Genomic DNA, 19022 nt, shown 5'->3' with positions numbered 1-19022 from the left:
TAAAATTCATAATTGAATTTGAAAATATTCAATCAATTTTTACGATGAATGCCAGATTAGTGGAATTAAATAATAAACAAAATTAATCAATTAACTCAAATAATTGATTATTCCCTTTTGGTGACAAAAAAAACTTTAGTTAACATACCACAGTTAAACAATTAGCAATTAATTGTAATTAATCGAGATGAATAGGTACCAGTTAAGTTTAATCTGTAAAAGAAAAAATGGATTAAATTTGGTTTTAGTCCCTTTTTCAAACTATGGTACAATTTAGTCCTTCAACTTTAAAAAACTCTGGTTTTAATCTTTTTTACCAAATTTTTTTAACTTTATTTACGGTTTTAAACGCGTTTCTCAGTTAACATTGAAGCAAAAATGTGTCAAACAGTGTAAACGATACAAATGTTATAATGAAACGTGTTTGAAACACCAAATAAAGTTAAAAAAATTTGGTAAAAAAGACTAAAACTAGAGTTTTATAAAGTTAAAGGACTAAATTGTACCATATTTTTGAAAGAGGGACTAAAACTAAAATTGTCTCAAAGTATAGGGATTAAAAACATATTTAACCCAAGAAAAAATCATAATTGTAATTAAAATATTGGATATATTTAATTTGGATAAAATAAATAAATAAACACGTAACTATACTTTACTAATTAACTACTTCATTAGTTTTTTATTGTTTTTAAAAATAATATTAACTAACACAAACAAAAAATCATACATGTAATTAAACATTTAATTGCGATTAGTTGAATTTAATATTAAAATAAACAAAAATTAATGATAATGTCTAGTTTCAGTTAAGGGTTCTTGTTGGGTGTATCAAAACAAAACAAACTGAATTTTCTTATAACTTTAAAGAATTAATATTCCCAAGGCTTTTATTAAAATAATGTTTTTCTTTTTTATTAAATATCCTTATATTGAGAATTAGAATGGTTGTCAAATTTAGGATATGATAATAAAAATACTCAGTTAATAGTACTATAATAATCATTGTAAAAGTATTATAATAGATTCAACTTTTTGGAAGAAAAAAATAATAATAAAATCAGTAGTAGAATTTTAAAAAATATTTTCCAGTATTAAAATAGACGTATAAAAAAATTTGGGACGTAAAATACATCAAATATAATAAAATTAAGGATGTCCACTTGAAGCTTTTGTAACCTAGATTTTCAATTCAATTTAGTAAATTCCTAATATTTTAATAATATAAAAAATAATATTGAAAATAATTAATAGTAAACATACACCAATACTAAATAAGAAGTTCTTAATGCAAAATAACGTCTTCAAATAATTTGAGTCTAATAAAATATGTTTAATGTGGGTAAAAACTTCGTAAAAATTACTTTCGATTTTAGATTCTTAATCAGATATAATATTTTTTTAAGATTTGTTTATACAGATTAGCACAGAAATCTGTGGACCAATCCGACTAAACTAATAAAGTTAGTCAATAATTGTTAGGCGAAACAGATAAAAAGCTAATGATGAAAAGTACTAAGCCCATTTACGTTTTTAATTAGGGAGTTTGACAATTTACGTGAGTGGATAAACCTTTATTTGCGAGATACAAAGTCATTCTTATTAGGTCAAATCATTTTTTTTATATAGTTTTCAAATCTCAAACACATGTTAAAATTATTTCTTTCTTCGTATTCGTTATTTTTAAAAATATGACAATATTAGCATATGTAATAAATCTAATTTACCCATTATAATAATACAAACTTGTATTATTATTGATCTAATTAGGACTCAGTTGATAATAATTTTGTTCAAATTTATCATAATCATTGTTTCAAGTACGAGATCAAATAACTCTTAACGTCTGTACAATTTCTTTAGCAAAGTCGTTCGGTGCATGTCTCACGCTTTCGTCTTCATTCCATAATCCGGAAGTATCTGTCAAATGTTATTCGATCAGTGAACTATCTGTACAATAGTCTAGAACAATGACAATAAATATGTAATAAATGTCAATCACCTACCTTCTACTTTTGACCTATCATTATAATTTTCATCATAAGTCTGAGATTAGCGAAATCTTGATCACGAACCAATCTCAGTCCAATATCTCTAATTACCACTTACCCCATTTTTTGCAGAAAAACCTGATTATTAACTTAGACCGGACGTTCGGCTCTTAGCCGTCCGATCTAAGTTTAGGATTTCTGCCACACTTAATGAGATTGTTTGCGTTATGCTCTCCAAAGTTGTCCAATTAGTTTAGTTACGAAATGATTATATAACCGTTCGGACCATATGGTATAATCATCCACAATATTAACTCCAATTTAGTTCAATAGCTTAATCACTCGATTTTTTTAGAATTATAAAACGAAAGAACTAATTCTTAATCTGATGGGACGATCATATTATACACATAATAAAATTAAAATTGGAGAACATATTTATTTTATGTAAAACTCTTTCTCATATTTTTTAAGTATAATTTCTGAACTAATCAGTTTGGTTATTTGATTTGATAAAATAAATATATTTTCGGTGCAATTATTGTTGTTCGTTGAAACCCACATTATTTGTCCATTAATAAATGAACGTTAATTTCTTGCTTTGTATAGACAGCGAGGGCTGAAAGACTAAAACCTACTTTGCCATTCTGTCTTTCTAGATAAGGCAGTGGGTGGTGGAACGTGTAGTGCTTGGGCTTATTCGTCATATATAATAAGAATGTATTATTTATTAGATATATTTAATTATATATATATATATATATATATATATATATATATATATGGTTTACTAATTTATATAAGATTTTTTTATTGGTACATTTTTAACAAAAATGTTTTAAGGTTAAAAGAAATTTATATTTAAAAAAATTAATTTAAATCTAAAATATTTTAATAATTTTAAAATTTCATTTTAAATAAAAAATAAAAAACAATTATTTATCACGTATATTTATTACTTTTTATTTTATTTTTTATTTTAAAAAATAACTACTTATTAAAAAATATATAATACTAATGATAAATAACTATTTTTTAATTTTTAATTTTAAATTAAATTTTAAAATTATTAAAATATCTTGGATTTAAAATTTATCTTTTTAATAGAGATTTATCTTACACTTTCGCTTTATCTTACACTTTATTTTTCTATCAGAACTATCATTTTCAAATTAAATTATTACATATCACCTAAGTCAAATGTTTACACTCTCCATAAGCCATTTTAAATCAATCTTTTTCTTCTTCTCACTATTCATTTTTTTTTTTCATTTTAGCATAAAAGATCACTAGTTATTGATGATCACGTGAATCAAATACACACAATTCCCATAGATCATCAAATTTTCTTCATATATCACCTTAATTAAATTAATAACAAATTTTCATAAATGTTAATGCTCAGTCTTTCTCAATTTTATATATTTATCAAAGAGGAAAAAATGATGAATTTTTCCTATCATATTTAATAGTTTTACATTATTATATAAGAGTTGAAATTTAAGATAATTTAAATATTTCTTTTTATCTTTTGAAACATATTTTTAAAACAAAATTTTATTTTTTAAAACTAACCGTATCTTGTATCTAGTATATACAGTGATTGATGTTCAAAATATTATCTAACAAAAATTTTAATAATGAATGATATTCCTAATTATATATTTATCCGTGAATAAAAAAAAAGAGAGTGTAAAAAGTAGTATATTACGTTATACTAATGTAATATAACTCACGAAATTATAATAATACAAGTAAATCTGTAAAATAATAATTTAAATTTAACTAAATAATAATTTATAGTAATAATTTCTCTTATTATATCAATCAGATCGGATATAGACTTTGATATAAACTTTATCCTCCTCATTCTTTAATTTCCATTCTCATTTCTTTTTTTCCCACAACTTCAAATCACACAGTAAATGGTAAGAAACAAAGCAGGAGATGGATTTTGTTATTTCACCAAACAATTACTTTTCCTGAACAGAAAGCAGACAAGTTACTGTTGAGTTGGTTAAAATACAGACAAAACCTATTGGATAAAATAAAAGATATATGGTTAAGTTTATATATATATATATATATATATATATATATATATATATATATATATATATATATATATATATATATATATATATATATATATATATATANTATATATATATATATATATATATATATATATATATATATATATATATATATATATATATATATATATATATATATATATATATATATATAAGATATATCATTTGATAAAAAATAAATGGTATTATGATATTATTTTATATTTATTTGATATAAAATAATCATAAAAGTGTAAAGTTTTATATTTAAAAAAATAGTAAAATATAAAAAATGATAATATTATACGAATATAAAAAAAATTAAATATATAAAAAATCATTTTTTATCGATAAAAAATCTTTTGAAGTGATAAAAAATAAATTTATTATTAATTCAAAGTACACAACATCTTATCCGAAAATCTATGTTGAATCTCACTTCAGAGTTTTGTTTTTTTTTTTGTCTTTTTTTCATGTAAGTCTCTTGGCAGCTAACTTTTGTTCTTTTGTTAGAAAGAAGAGGGCACTGCAGCACCTTCATAAGAACTTAGAACAACATTTGTTTGATTTAGTTAAGAAACTGTGTTCTAATCTACAATGTCAAGAACCTCGCAGGTTGTAACATGCAAAGGTATCATCTTTCAACCCTGTTTACCACTTCCATCTTTCTTGTAACCTTGCTAATTATCTGGCTTATGCATGCATAAATTTTCTGAGTGTGTTAAAATTTTGTTTTGACATTGTAGCTGCAATATGCTGGGGGTTAGGGCAACCTGTTACAGTGGAAGAGATACAAGTTGACCCACCAAAAGCAACTGAAGTTCGAGTTAAGATGATTCGTTCCAGTTTATGCCACACAGACATAACAAGCATTCAAGGATTCCCACATGTCAGAGTCTCTTCAATCCTATGTTTGAGTTTGAGTTTGTTTTTTACAAAACATCATAGTTTTTTTTCTTCATCCTTTTTCCACTGCCTAATTGATTGCAGATGAAATTTCCTCGAGCACTTGGGCACGAAGGAGTTGGGTAAGCTCTACATTTTTCTTTGGCATGTTATGTTCATGTTAACAATTTCATGTTCATTTTTCTTTGGCCGTATCTTCTGTCGATTACATGTTTGTTTTAATTTCAGTGTGGTGGAGAGCGTTGGTGACCAAGTGACAACCCTTAAAGAGGGCGATGTGGTGATCCCGACATACATAGGCGAGTGTGAAACATGTGAGAATTGTGTCTCCGGACAAACCAATCTATGTCTGACACACCCTGTGAGTTTAACTGGTTTACTACCAGATGACACTTCAAGGATGTCCGTTAGAGGACAGAGGCTATACCATGTTCTAAGTTGTGCTACATGGTCAGAATACATGGTTAGTGATGTCAATTACGTTCTCAAAGTCGATCCAACCATCGATCCATCCCATGCCAGTTTCATCTCATGCGGGTTTTCAACTGGATTTGGAGCTGCTTGGAAAGAAGCCAAGGTTGAAAGTGGGTCCAGTGTAGCTGTTTTGGGTCTTGGAGCTGTTGGATTAGGGGTATAAAAATCTGCATCAAAGTTGTTGGATTTTTTATACTTATTTTTATCTGTTTGAGTTTGAAGCTTGAATTGTGATTAAGTGAAACTGACATCGTGTTGTAGGCTATAAGCGGAGCCAAATTTATGGGAGCAGCTAAGATAATTGGAATTGACAAAAACGAGAAGAAGAGGGAAAAAGGAGAGGCTTTTGGAATGACCCACTTCATAAATCCTACTGATTCTGCTAAATCTGTTTCAGATTTGGTTAAGGAAGCAACTGGTGGAATGGGTGTGGATTATTCCCTTGAGTGCACCGGAATTCCTCCTTTGCTTACTGAATCATTGGAAGCCACAAAAGTGGTTAGTTTCACCTCATCTACCTGTTTGGCTACTGTTCTTTCATCTAAAATCTCTTCATAATTGTGATCTTGGAAAAAGAACGATGTTAAGAACTTTTTTTAATAATTTTTTGTACATGTACTCTTGTTATATTCCCTTCAGTGATTTTGTGTTAAAAGCTATTTCTTCCGTACATGCAGGGAACAGGTAAAACAATGGTGGTTGGAATACCAGCAGAACCTACTGTTCCTTTGGGTATAATAACCATTCTTTTGGGCAGAACTTTGAAAGGTTCAGTTTTGGGGGGCTTAAAAGTTAGATCTGATCTGTCCATAATTGCTGACAAATGCCAGAAAAAGGTAACCCTCTGGCATTAACATTTAATTAACTGAACTATATTGATTTTCTAAATCATTTCTTGCATATGTTTTATGAGAAAAATCAATTATGTAGTCATAAATTTGGTAATTTACAGGAATTCCCTCTTGAAGAACTATTCAGCCATGAGGTCTCATTGGAAGATATTAAGGAAGCATTCGAGATAGTGAAGAAGCCCAATTGTCTGAAAATTGTCATCAAGATGTCACATTGATGACAGAATAAGAGACAAAGGCTTCAACAGAGTGCAGCAGAGATTCACATGTAACTCTGACATTTCTATCCGAGGATACTACTATTAACACGTGATTCAGAAATATCTCTGCAACAAATAAAAAATAGTGGTGTAGAGCACCACTCTTTTAAAAACATTTTACGGGTCTATTTTATATATTGTTCAATATTTATTTTATTTTTATTCAATGTAAAATATAAACTCACATTTACATTTTCAACCAGATAGAATTTGAGAATTTGAGAATTTGATTCAAGTATTTGAGAATTAAAAATGTAAAAAGAATTTGAGAATTTGATTTCTATTTGCATTTTATTAAATCGGATTTTTTGTTAACAGGAAACAATAAAAAATTCGAATTGAAATTGGTGTTCTTTTTAATTTTCCTTTAAAGTTGAGACTGATTTTGAAAGCAAACTTTTACAAGCAGTATAAATTTGTCAAATTGTTCTTACAGGATATAAAAAAAAAAATAGGCACAGGTGTCAACAGTTATTTACAGTGTTAATAAATCACACATTTATCACGTAATTATAGATAAAAGAAATTAATTGTGCATTAATTTTTTTAGAGCAACAGCCAAAGCACAAAATAAAACTTCTTTTAAAGTAGAAAGGAAAATAATGTTCTTGAGAGTACATTTTCTTTTTGTACAAACAAACCAACTTAAAAAACTTATCCTAAAGAATTAACCATAAAGGAGAAGATTTATGTACTGTTAGAAAAATGGAAAGAACAACAAAATCAAGTTTTTTTTTTTTTTTTTTCTTTCCTGAAATTTATTCCATTTCTTTTGGAGTGAACTTTTGTAATTTTATTTTGCAAAAAGATTAATTTTTGAAGACGGAATAAAAAATGAACCAGTTGTAAATAATGTAAAAAGAATCTGATTTTATTTTTAATATTTTTAGAAAACTATGGCAAAAAAAAAGTATAAGATAGAAAAAGAGTTGAAAGGAGAAATATCTTCTTTAACTTCGATTTCTTCTCTCATTCAAAAGTTTGATTTTCTAACATATAATGATACACACTATTTTTTTACTTTTTCTAGTAAGAATTAAATATTTAAATTCATTCAAACACCATATTTAACCAAGTCACTGTTTATAATAATTCTAGTAGAAATGTTTTATATAAAAATGTAATTATATGTCATGCTCAATAGTAAAATATCCTGCATTAGAGCATATTAATTTGACGTTGCTTGTGATAACTTGGTTATCATATATTAATTACTTAACCGACTAGCAAAATCATTTTTTGATAGATAAGAAAGAAATAGAAGGAGAAAAGTGAAGAATGAGAAAAGAAAAGAAAAAGTAAAAATAAAATTTATTTAATTCAAGATAAACATTTTTTTTCAATATTATTTAATTTAAAAATATACATAGCTACATCAACTTATGTTTTTCATACGCTCCAGAATTATTTAATTCTAGCATTAAAAAAAAATGACGCCCAGTCTTCTAAAAGTGTATATAATCCTCTTATTAAATTATGATACTAATTTGTATCATTGTATGGCTGTTTTCTAATAGAATGAAAGTGAAAGATCAATAGAATCATTATATATGAAGATTCGTACTTACACGTTTTACACATTATACCTAATGTTTCGCATCATACCTAATGTTTTGGTTATGGAATTCGAAATTACAAATTTATTGTATTATATGTCTTAATGTCTAAATTTTTGTCTTTTTCAACTATATTAAATATAATCACTTACCTATATTTATAATTTTTAAAATAAACTTTAGATTAATAACGTGCCTATTTACACTCCAATTATTACTAATCATATTTTATTCTAATTAATATTAGTTATAATTTGGTGAAAGTTGGGCCTTTCCACAAATCATAACCCATTTTTCATATAAATCTGACCGTACGGTCATATAATATAATAAAGTTCGCTTAAATTTTGAGATAAAATATAGAGTTTGGCATTAGAAATGTTCATATGAAAAGGGAAAAGAGTGATGCTGAAGCCAGGAACAAAGGAAACCATGTCATAAAAATAGTCATCCGCAAGTTCCTAGTAACATTTCTGAAATTATATCGGCTGAAATTCTCTCTATATACAAACACAAACAGCCGTAACTATGCGTTCTGAAACCAAAAAGAAAGTACAGAAGCAAGTATTTAACAAAGGGGAGAAAAGAAAAGAAAACTTATTTTAGCCGCCGGGTACATGAACAGGTGAACGTCTCTTCTCTGTATAAGGGATTCACTGGACTATTACATACATGATGATAGGCTATATGGCTGCTTTATCAAAGGCATCTGGAACAAGAACAAGAAATGTACATGGTTAGAAATAGCAACGCAGCATGTTTATTTATTTGTCCGTGAATCTACCAAAAAGAAGAAACGGTGATTTAGCATCGGGCAAAGGCTCATCTCGTGCAACTGGTTTGATGTGTTCTTTGCTTGATGATGGAAAGGATAGTGACAAGGAAAGAGATGCAGCAACGTTGTCATCATCTCGCTCGATATCTGCAGTCTTTTCTGGGTTGATTTTCTTGTCAGCTGCACCAACAAAGAAAGGCATCATACCCTTGTGTGACGGTTTCGTTTCACCTCCCAAAGCAAGCTCCAAATTTGGAATCCCAACTTCAAATTGTTCCACGTACTCACGAGGCCCATTCAGTGACTCTCTGTTCACCACCATCCCCAAGTTAAGTTTATTACGAGTATCCACAGGAAAAAAGGTTCTTTCCATCGTTCCTAGGTCCTCGTGGATGATTTTCTCATCGCAAGCTTCTTTGCCCCCTGAAGAACAGGAACCAAGATTGTTCACAAGTGATGGGAAACTACCACTAAAAGAGACCCTGGCTCCAGCAGAATCGTTACATCCAAAAGCTCCACCCAAACTTGTTTGCAGCTTCTTGATACTTTCTCTGTCTTCAAATTTGCCATTTACCTCATTCAAAGGCCGTTTCCGACAACTACCTGTAGAAGCCTCCACAACTGTATCTGAAAGATCAATATTCTTAATTTTTTTATCAGTAGGTACCTGAAAGTTGGCCCCTTCCAAATCCAGCTCTCCCTGAAACGTTGCCTCCTCATTAATATTTAGATCATTCTCCAACTGCTTCCTTTTAGGCCTTTGCTGATTCTCATCATATTTTGTTCTCTCTAAAATTTTATCCTTAATGATATTACTTGCAGTATCTATTTGGCAAACGACAGAAGGAATCTCCGAAGACAAAGAGGTCTCTTGCTTACCAGAAATATCAGGATTAGTTTTTGTTTCCACAATCCTTCTACTTACACCAATTCCCATTGCTTCGGGAGGTTTAGACTGTATGTACCGTCTATGATCTGGTGCACTATCTCCCTGCAAATACCAAGAATATCATTAAAAAACGAGCTGACTAGTAGCAGGACTTACGTTTTTCATAAAACATTTCTAACTTCCTTCTTTCCTCCTAAGAAGTGGTTAGCATCACCTCTCATAGCAGCATTTTCTTCTTTTACTTACTATAGCTATTTTTAATCTCCCCTTGTATATCATAATTGAATGATTGGTAAGTGTATATAATTAACAACTTGCGTTCTTAGCTTTCTTGTAGAACCATCAAAAGCAATTATCAAAAACTAATCAGTACATAGTCTATAAATCAGAAAAACAAAAATAGCATTTCCAACTTACAATTACTACATATCAAGATCAGATCACAATTTAAGAGGATTTATGTCAAATAGCAAACAGAAACTCATGAATCTATCAAACAAGATATATAAGGATAAAAAATTACCAGGGACGAACCAGAGGAATTCATTTCTTGAAACAATTGGGTACCGGTGATCTGAATCCCTGATGTAGATTTGGTGTTGACTCTAGAATCTTGTCTCTCTAACTTTACTTGCAATTCCAAATGTGTCTGGCCAAACACAGTTCCCTTACTATCAAAATTCCTACATGGCTTATTGTGACCTTGACCAATGGACTCTTCATCTATGCGTTTTGGTGAACACCAAGTTTCAGACAAAGTCATGATGAGAGATGGAAAATCCTTCTCATTTGGCATCACATTCAAACTGGGAATACATGCACTTTTTGTGGAATCTGAATGATTGATCCTCCTCCCTCTAAATATACCCCATAGAAAAAATAACATATTCCAACCTGCAGAGACAGACAGTTTAAACAGTTGATATTTCTTATTGAAAAACCTTGTTGCATAGATCATCATTTATATTTTCAGCCAAGTAAACTGCCAAACAACCCATACTGAGCACAACCCGGTGATGATCCGAAGGAGGGAGAAGATTCACAGGCCGAAGCACAACACTATCAACAAACTAATGCCAACTTGAGCAACAAATCATTGTTTCTGACAACAAAATTCAGTATAAAGAACTTCTCACGTTTATTTCATTCAGATGAGTTGGTTTTAGAATTCCAACACAGAGAATTCTGATTCAAAATGAATGGATGTCACACACACACACTCACAAAAAAAAAAAAAAAAAACTCTTTCGTAAGATACAATTCCCATTGTCTTTGTAAAAGACATTGTGAAGTTGCACATGAAATAAATTTTACAGAACTTGATAGTTAACGCCACAAGCATAAACTTCAACCCAACACCAAAGCCATACACATAATTCACTAAGTTGCCATGATCTAAGGAATTGTTGGCAAGAGTACAGAATAATATCTTACGTTGTGAATCTTCCGGAAGCTGATTGGATGCAAATATGAGAAGTTCAACACCATCAAACGTCCCCCTAAGTGCCAAATCATTTCTAACCATGTGATCCAATAGACCCTTGTAGTGTCTCTCGTAACTGTAATAGAAAATTATTAGAAATAGTAAACAATTTACAAGATAGGAAACAAAGAATTTTATTTTCATTTCAATGCCTACTGTCAACAGACAAGTGATATTCATATTCTCGCCTTTCAATGTCTTTGGCAAAGAAGTAAAGAGCAATATTATCTTCTTTAGCACCACTTTGATGAAATTGTGAAGGCCATATGCTCAATCGAGAAACTTCATTTAGGGAAACTTCAGGTAAAAAATTCTTTACTGTCTCGATAACTTTGGGAGAAGCACATGCGGATAAATGTGCCTGAATTCCAGCATACAAGTCTGCAGGCTTTCCATTTCTATGCACTTCAAAGACACCCCTGCATGAACAATAAAACTCATAAAACACATTTGATCGCAAAAGAGTAAACAAAGCAATCCAGAACAGAAGACAAACTAGCTCATCACAAGATGTTACATACTGCCAGATGTACTCATATTCGGGAATCACTGACATCTTCGAAAGAACACTTGAAATCGCCATGCCATTATTGGACAAGTCTCTCACTACAGGCTTTCCAGAAGTGAGAGCAGCAAAATCTGACTTTCTCAGCTGAGAGCAAGGATCAGTTTGGCAAAATTTAAGTTGCTTCGGATCATTAGCAGATGGATATTTAGAGGTTTCAAACAAAGGACTCTCAAGAATTTCCTGCTTCACATTGGTTTCTTCAGAAGATATATTATTCTTCATTGTGTTGGAAACCAACACTTGGATTTGAGAATTGACTTCAGGTTTGAAACCGGTGCTTGATGTAGGAAACTCGTTAGTTTCATCAGGACCTTCTTTCTTCTTGTGTATTTCAGGCCTTCTACGCAAAGCTGCCTGGATTGCAGCTTTCAATCTATTTCCCTTATGCATATCCTTTTTTGAACTACTTGTAATGACTGATGCTTCATGACCAAATTCCTGCTTACCACTACTCGAGCAACATTCTGTAGCATGGCCAAAATCTTTACATTTACGACAGAATGAACTCTTTGAAGCATTAGTAACACCTGACCTCACATGATCATTAGAACTATCTTTGGTTCTGTCAACCTGATTAACAGTCTCCTGTGGTCGAGGCATCCTATCCTGTTGAGTTTCATCAACACTGGTTGATGTTCTATCTGCAAAATCCAAACAATAACTAAATAAGAAACCATCATTGATAGTCCACCTAGTTCCAAGAACAAAAATCCATCACAGGATGCTCCTACTAAAATTAAAATAAGAGAAAATTTAAAGAAACTGGTGTTACTACATAGAAAACTGAAATTTGAGAAACAGCTAAATGAACTATATAAAAGAAGGTTGAAAAATTACAATAATATACTGAAATAAAATGTCTCCACTCGATATCACACTCACACCTGAACTAACTTGGGGTTCTGGGCTTCTACTGCCTGTATTATTCATAGACTTCGATAATGAATGTACTTTTCCATCTTGGTTGACCTTAAACTCTCGATTGTTGTTAACTGTATGAGGTTTAGCAGTTTCACCATGAGGAGCAAGCATATGATCACCTTTTGATGTGGAAACAACAGAACTAACCGTAGTTGAACAAATGACAGGTCGATCAATCTTAGGTTGAAATTTCTTGTCAAGTGAACCCGATTCTTTTGTATGTCTCAATGGTTTCAAATCCTGAACAATTCCAGGTTTAGAAAAACTTGATTTAACTTTTGAATCATTAGTATTTGACTGCCCCAAGTGTGACGATTTGAATGACACTGATTTGCTCATCATCCCCGCAGGTGTTGCAATATTCTTAGAAATATGTTCGACACCCCCTTTCTGCTTTTGGGGAACAACTTCATTGACAAGTTTGATTCTAGGCTTGGAATTGAAGTTGTTGAATGAATTGGACTTCAAAAACGTACCTATTCATAGAAACAAAAAATTATACTATAAAAAAATGAAAAGGTGAAACTCAAGGAAATTGGAGACATTGATATGTTTGTCATGGAATTCAAGGCCGCTTATAAGGAATGAAAAATGAAAAGTAGAATACAGTAATGAAGTTCAGTAGATGTCAAATATAACCATACTTCTTGGGTTTTGACTTCGAGAGCCAGTCGAAAGAGATCGTGCAAGGTCTACATTATCGCCACCAAGGTGGTTACGCTTGGGGATCTGTTGCCCAGACTTCATCTTTCCTTTATCCATGCTCTTGAGAGAAGATTCTCGTGTGAGTGAGACTATTCTCTTTGGACTTGATGCCTTCGGTGATCCTGTGCTCGATTCAAGAGCTTGCCTTTTAGCTGCTGTAGCTATTTCCATGCTTTGAGAAGGTCTTTTGCCAGAAATTTGTGAAGCTGAAATAACTTTATGAAGCTTTTTTTTTCCTTCAACAACTAAACCACAAAGTTAAATTTCACAAATCTGTTAGCACATAGAAAAAGTGATACAGAGGGAATGAAAATCCTTTTAAATACCATGCACAACTTTTTTCAAATAAAAAATGTTGTATATAAAGAACTTCAAGATTACCGAGCCTTCGATTTGTTGTATCCTCTGCACACTTGCATTCTTCACACAACCAATCACCTTCCGGGAGCTTGACAAGCATTTCCCTCATGCAGTAGCTGATTCAATGATACCATAATGTTAAGTTTCCATTCAGTGAAAAGGACTACGCAACAATATTATAGAAGCTAAGAAGAGGTAATATAGAAGGATCTTGTGCATACGTGTGCTCTGCACCATCACTACACCTACAACATATGGCAAGTAGATCTTCACGACCAGCATCTCCACAGATGTCACATACTTTTACCTATTTCCAAGACAAATACAAGGGGATAAACAAAGTGAGTAACACCAAATAAGTGTGCAACAAAAAAAAAATGAACAGGAAAATGAGGAATATTTATAAACTGAGTTGATTGTTTGGCATTACCCCAAGCCTAAAACATAATTAATATTATGCACACGCATATCTATCTTAATTCAAGTTCAAGCCATTACATTCTACTTATCCCATTTACATCTCCATTGAATTTACTTTTTGATGGAAAGAAACTAAAATAATGAAAGAAAATGCACTCACATCATGCTCAACAACATCTGATTCATCACCCTCATCTTCTGATTGAGGTTCAGACCTGCCAGATGATTTAATCAGCTCATCTACCTTCTCATGCAGTCCATCATGGGCTGAATATTTACGATCTTCGTCTTTAGCAACATCAACATTATTTCCCATATGTGCTTCTGACTTCGGACATATTTCCACTGATACTTTGGCTGTAATATTATTTAGGTTTTCCTTATCTGCCACAGGTTTTGCATCAGCAGCAATAATAGGTACTCCCCCTTTGGTAAATGACGAATCTACATTTTCCATACAGCATTCTGACAAACCAGACATGTCAACAGATGGCCCGTGTCCAAATCCTTTTGCCTCTAAGTGACTGACTAAAGTTGAACTACTAGATACATTTACTCTGTCTGTATTTATTTGTTGCCTATCACTCGCTAAATTAGCATTACTGGTCCTACTAATACTAGAAGTGATATCATCAAGACTTTCAAAACACTTAGAATCCTGATGGTTCTCAGATAAGGCTTGTCCATTCTCAGCATTTTCAGACCGAGAATCACGAGTTGAAGAAATACTAGGCTTGTGATTGGTGTCATCGCCAGCATGCTTCAATCTTTCGCAAGCTCTGCTACCAGGAGAAGACCCATCATCCTCACAATACTGATTACCCTCCCCTAAGCGAGAGTTTTCATCAGAGAATTCTTTGGCCTTTGACCCCATTAGAGCTCGGTTAAGATGCATGCAAGATGAACAAGGAGCTGAGCAAACATTACAAGTCCCTGATTCGAGTTTCATATCAGCTTTCTGAATCATAGAATATTTGTCCAATTTGTTTCCAGATTTGAGGGATACCTAAAATAAACAACGCATGATTTAAAAAATATCCTTCAATTCAGTTTCCGCTAATTACAATTAGCCCTCGGTAGTTTCTAATTCTTTTTAGAGTAAGGCTACTACAGTTCAATGTCAAAGTTCTACACTTTGACTGAAACATTGAAAGACAAATGCAATTGTTTATTTTAAGCACAAGAGCCACACTACATGTTATCCAAACTAATTATCTATCTAAAATATTATTAAAATTCAGCAACTGATTTTTATTTTTTTTCTAAGTTGGGTGGATATTTGGCCAGGAATAATTTGCCTAAACAAAAACGCACGAAAATAATTTCGAGTGATACCTAAAATAGAAAGGGCACAATTTTAAAAATATAACCTTCAATTCAGATTCCCACAACTTACAATTTAGCTATTGCTAGTTTCTAATAACTTTTTACTAAGGCTACAACAGTCCAATGTGAGTTTTACTCTTTAACTGTGACATTGACAACAATTAACACAAATGCAATGGTTTATCACAGGCACAAAAGTTACACTACACATTATCCAACATATTATCGATCTAATACTCATGAAGTACTTTTTCTATCTTGGGTCCATATTTGACCAGCAATGATTTGCCCAGACAAAACACATTGGAATCATGTTCAATTAGGACACCGTAAAAAAATGTATTTGATTGGCCTGTGAGGTAATAATTATATCAATGAATTCTTACCCTTACCACTCTTAAGAAATTGGGTAACTATTAACGTTTGTGTATGTCACCTAGAGCAGTATTAATCAGGTTTCTTTCTCATACATGCTGAGATTAGAGCAGCATCTGAGGTAATGCCTCAGTCTTGTTCGGTTTTACTTGAACTTCTTAAATTAAGTTATACATATTTCTTAGTGGTTACTACACGTAATCTTCTAGTACTACACTCTTTAAACAGAAGTGTTACAAAAATGATGCTGTTATCTTGTTCAGCTTTTATAATTATGTTTTTTAGGTGTCTAGAAGAGTCATAAGCTTTACCCTACTTCCTTCTTTTCCTTCACTTGTAGGCTTCTCCTTTTTATACAATATATACATCAGTAAGCAGGGTAAGACTCACTAAATTCTCTAAAGTCTCACGTGGAAGGAAGAATGAGGCCTGTGAAGTAAGTCCTTCATCTTTATTTTACATCAACTACAAATTAAAAGAAATAACAACCATCACAAAAATAGTAGAAACGGAAGAAGATTGCTGGTTGGTTTCAATGTTTATATTGCATCAGTATTTATGAGAGGAAAACATGATGAAAAGGGTAAGATATAGAGAATACTAATAGAAGATCATTGCGAAAGCAACAACTTTTCAAGACTTCACCAAGATGAGAGCATATAAAGTATACTCATATAGCTACTTGAATAATCAAGAAAGTTCAATTGTCCCATCAAACAAGAAGAAGAGGAAAATCATGAGAAGAAATCTGGCTTATCAGATAATTGGATCCAAATGAGGTTGCTCTTTAGACTATGTGTATGAATAACTAATTGTAATAAGAGAACAAAAGTTATCAATTACCCTGTGTATCTCACCATAATCTCTTGAACATCATGATTACTCAATACTGCAGTTCTTCCATGCGAAAACTCCTCTCCGTACTGATGTCATACAGAAAGTAAATTCAAACCACATTAACAACTCTCACTTACAAACAGAAAAATAACATGAATATAAATCATAAAAGAAGTAAACCAGTGACTGCCAATTTGTCACCAGCTAAAAATGCTGTAAGTCTAGTCAGTCAACCAATGACCAAGAAAAGCAAAATCTGCTCCAAATCCCAAAATCCATTCAACTGACAAATAAAAACCCTAAACCAGATATACACTGAATTAACAGGCGAAAAGGAATCCAACTTGTCCAATGTTCTAGGATCAATACAACCGAAAAGAAAAGAAAATTCTGACAGAAGTACAACAAAAGAAATCCATGCAAAAAAATAAAATAAAATCTAAATAACAACCAAAAACCCTAACAATAAATGAATTACATGCCTTTATATTCCAAGCCACTTTGGTCGCATTGTACAGGCTTCCCTAAGGTTCAGCCATGGCATATTGCAATCAAGCGCAAAGTGCCTTATGCGACGTCGTTTCCAGTCGCTAAAATTCTCTGTTCAAATTAACAGAAAAATCAGAGTATCCTCAAGGACCACTGACTCAATGCGAATTCAAAACTACACGCAAAATGAAATTACAGAGGATTTGACGCAATCCACTCGCATTTATGAATAATAATAAATTAGCACATCATCAACACGTAATTTCTCTAGGTCTATGATCTGAAGCCGCTAAAAAATAAATCTCTCAAAAAAGATTTTTCTCAAAAATTACATTTAACAAAACTCTCTCTCTCAGTTTCTTCCCTTTAATTTTGTGCGGACTTAGATAGGTTTTCTCTTCTTCCCAGAAATTTTGCTTTCACTCTGAAATTTTTTACAAAAGTAAATGCAAAAAACCCACATTTTATTTTATTTTCCACTTTTTATTTTATTTCCTGGGGTCTTTCCACATAAGATTCTTCTTAATTTTTTATTTATTCTGAGTTATTGATTGTTTTAAAATTTAAAGAAAAAAAAATTGAAAGGTACAACACGCACGTGTGAGGGATTTGAGAAGCGTGTCACATGTAACGCGTTGCGTGTGAAATAACCGGGAACACGTGGGAAAGGTGCGCTTGAGGTGGGCGCATTGTGACAACTCTCTCAACCTCACATTTTTGCGTATAATTTTCAGTCACATTTTCTTGCCATAAAAGTAACAACAAGAAGTGAGTTTCTTGAGGCCAACATGTGCAAAAGGTGGAAGAGATGATAGAGAAAAAGTTGATAATTCTATGGAATAATTGTCTATTTAAAATATTAATTAAAAGTCTGATGAATTTTTTTATATATAATGTGATTTATGACTATCAAAATATTATAAAGAAATATATAAATAAATAATTAGTTTTCATTGATTGTTTTCAGAACTTATGTGAAAAAGAAACACAGTTAATAAATTGTCATTTATTATTTGTATTGATGATGTGGCCTTTCTTGTAGGGCGAAAAATATTAAATGGTTTTAATTAAGGAGGGTAGAGTTAATAATAAAAGCATGGTTGCTTTAATAAAATATGGTGTCATAAAAAAATGCTAGTTTAAATAATATTATAGTATTTGTCTTTAAAATTATTTATATTTATTATACTATTTATTTTTCAATTATTTTTTATACAAATAATTTCATAGTTTAACAATTATTATAATAATAAATTAAGAATGAAGTACGCATGTGTGCTTAATGTATATGTTCCCATCCCATCAATCTAAATAACCAGTATTAATTATTTTATATTTTTAATACTTTGTTTTTAAGTTTATATTTTATAAAGTTGATTATAATTATTTGTTTTTTTATGTGTGGTTTACCTTTATTTTTAATGCTTTCTATAATGATATATTATTTTTCTTACAATTATAAGTAAAAACTATCTCATTACAAATTATATTCATTTAAGTTTAAATCATTTATTCACTTTTGTCTATAATAACCTAGATAATAATATATTTTATTCCAATTTAGTATATTTTTGCATAATAATAGAAATCAACTTTTATCAAAAGAAGTTCTAAAGAATATTATAAATATACAAGTGAATATTAAAAAGTACTTGTATTAAAAATAATTACAACATAAAGAAATTGTATATATAAATAATTTTTATTATAAATAGTTATTCAAATTTAAAAAAGTAGTTATTAAAAAATAATTTTTTCATT

At 30.9% G+C, this 19022-nt stretch overlaps 2 protein-coding genes across 8 annotated transcripts; one reads left to right on the top strand and one right to left on the bottom strand.

The window, feature by feature from the left end:
• Positions 1-4531: 4531 nt before the first annotated feature.
• Positions 4532-6782, top strand: LOC106779449 (alcohol dehydrogenase-like 1). Its single transcript, XM_014667552.2, has 7 exons — positions 4532-4697; positions 4813-4955; positions 5057-5094; positions 5201-5603; positions 5708-5944; positions 6124-6282; positions 6399-6782. Exons 1-7 carry the CDS (start codon positions 4664-4666, stop codon positions 6513-6515), a joined length of 1131 nt encoding a protein of 376 aa, XP_014523038.1. The 5' UTR covers positions 4532-4663; the 3' UTR covers positions 6516-6782.
• A 1740-nt stretch (positions 6783-8522) lies between these two features.
• Positions 8523-17723, bottom strand: LOC106778980. Of its 7 annotated transcripts, none has more exons than XM_022777284.1 (13): positions 17458-17723; positions 17255-17372; positions 16793-16858; positions 14395-15240; positions 14036-14121; positions 13836-13930; positions 13394-13699; positions 12713-13225; positions 11782-12469; positions 11449-11679; positions 11212-11336; positions 10301-10671; positions 8523-9879 (listed from the first exon to the last, which is right to left on the bottom strand). In XM_022777284.1, the coding sequence occupies exons 3-13, from the start codon at positions 16793-16795 to the stop codon at positions 8878-8880; spliced, it is 4266 nt and encodes a 1421-aa protein (XP_022633005.1). In that variant the 5' UTR covers positions 16796-16858; positions 17255-17372; positions 17458-17723; the 3' UTR covers positions 8523-8877. The 7 variants fall into 7 exon arrangements, with proteins under 7 accessions (XP_022633005.1, XP_022633011.1, XP_014522476.1 ...); XM_022777290.1 differs by having other exon boundaries at positions 17594-17722; XM_014666990.2 differs by having other exon boundaries at positions 17255-17723.
• Between the last annotated feature and the right edge of the window lie 1299 nt (positions 17724-19022).

This window comes from Vigna radiata, chromosome 2 (genome assembly GCF_000741045.1).
Source record: "Vigna radiata var. radiata cultivar VC1973A chromosome 2, Vradiata_ver6, whole genome shotgun sequence".
NCBI lineage: Eukaryota > Viridiplantae > Streptophyta > Magnoliopsida > Fabales > Fabaceae > Vigna > Vigna radiata.
The sequence above is the reverse complement of the archived record's forward strand: the minus strand, read 5'-3'. Positions and strand labels throughout refer to the sequence as shown.

Bases quoted from the DNA above. Each gene is read 5' to 3' on its own strand.
- LOC106778980 (XM_022777279.1), bottom strand. From the start codon at position 16,384: ATGAAGGACTTACTTCACAGGCCTCATTCTTCCTTCCAC. The intron at 13,931-14,035 runs GTATGCACAAGA...TCATTGAATCAG, and splicing joins AGTGATGGTGCAGAGCACAC to CTACTGCATGAGGGAAATGC. The intron at 10,672-11,211 runs GTAAGATATTAT...CTGTCTCTGCAG, and splicing joins GCTTCCGGAAGATTCACAAC to GTTGGAATATGTTATTTTTT.
- LOC106779449 (XM_014667552.2), top strand. From the start codon at position 4,664: ATGTCAAGAACCTCGCAGGTTGTAACATGCAAAG. The intron at 5,095-5,200 runs GTAAGCTCTACA...TTTTAATTTCAG, and splicing joins CTTGGGCACGAAGGAGTTGG to TGTGGTGGAGAGCGTTGGTG. The intron at 5,604-5,707 runs GTATAAAAATCT...ATCGTGTTGTAG, and splicing joins TTGGAGCTGTTGGATTAGGG to GCTATAAGCGGAGCCAAATT.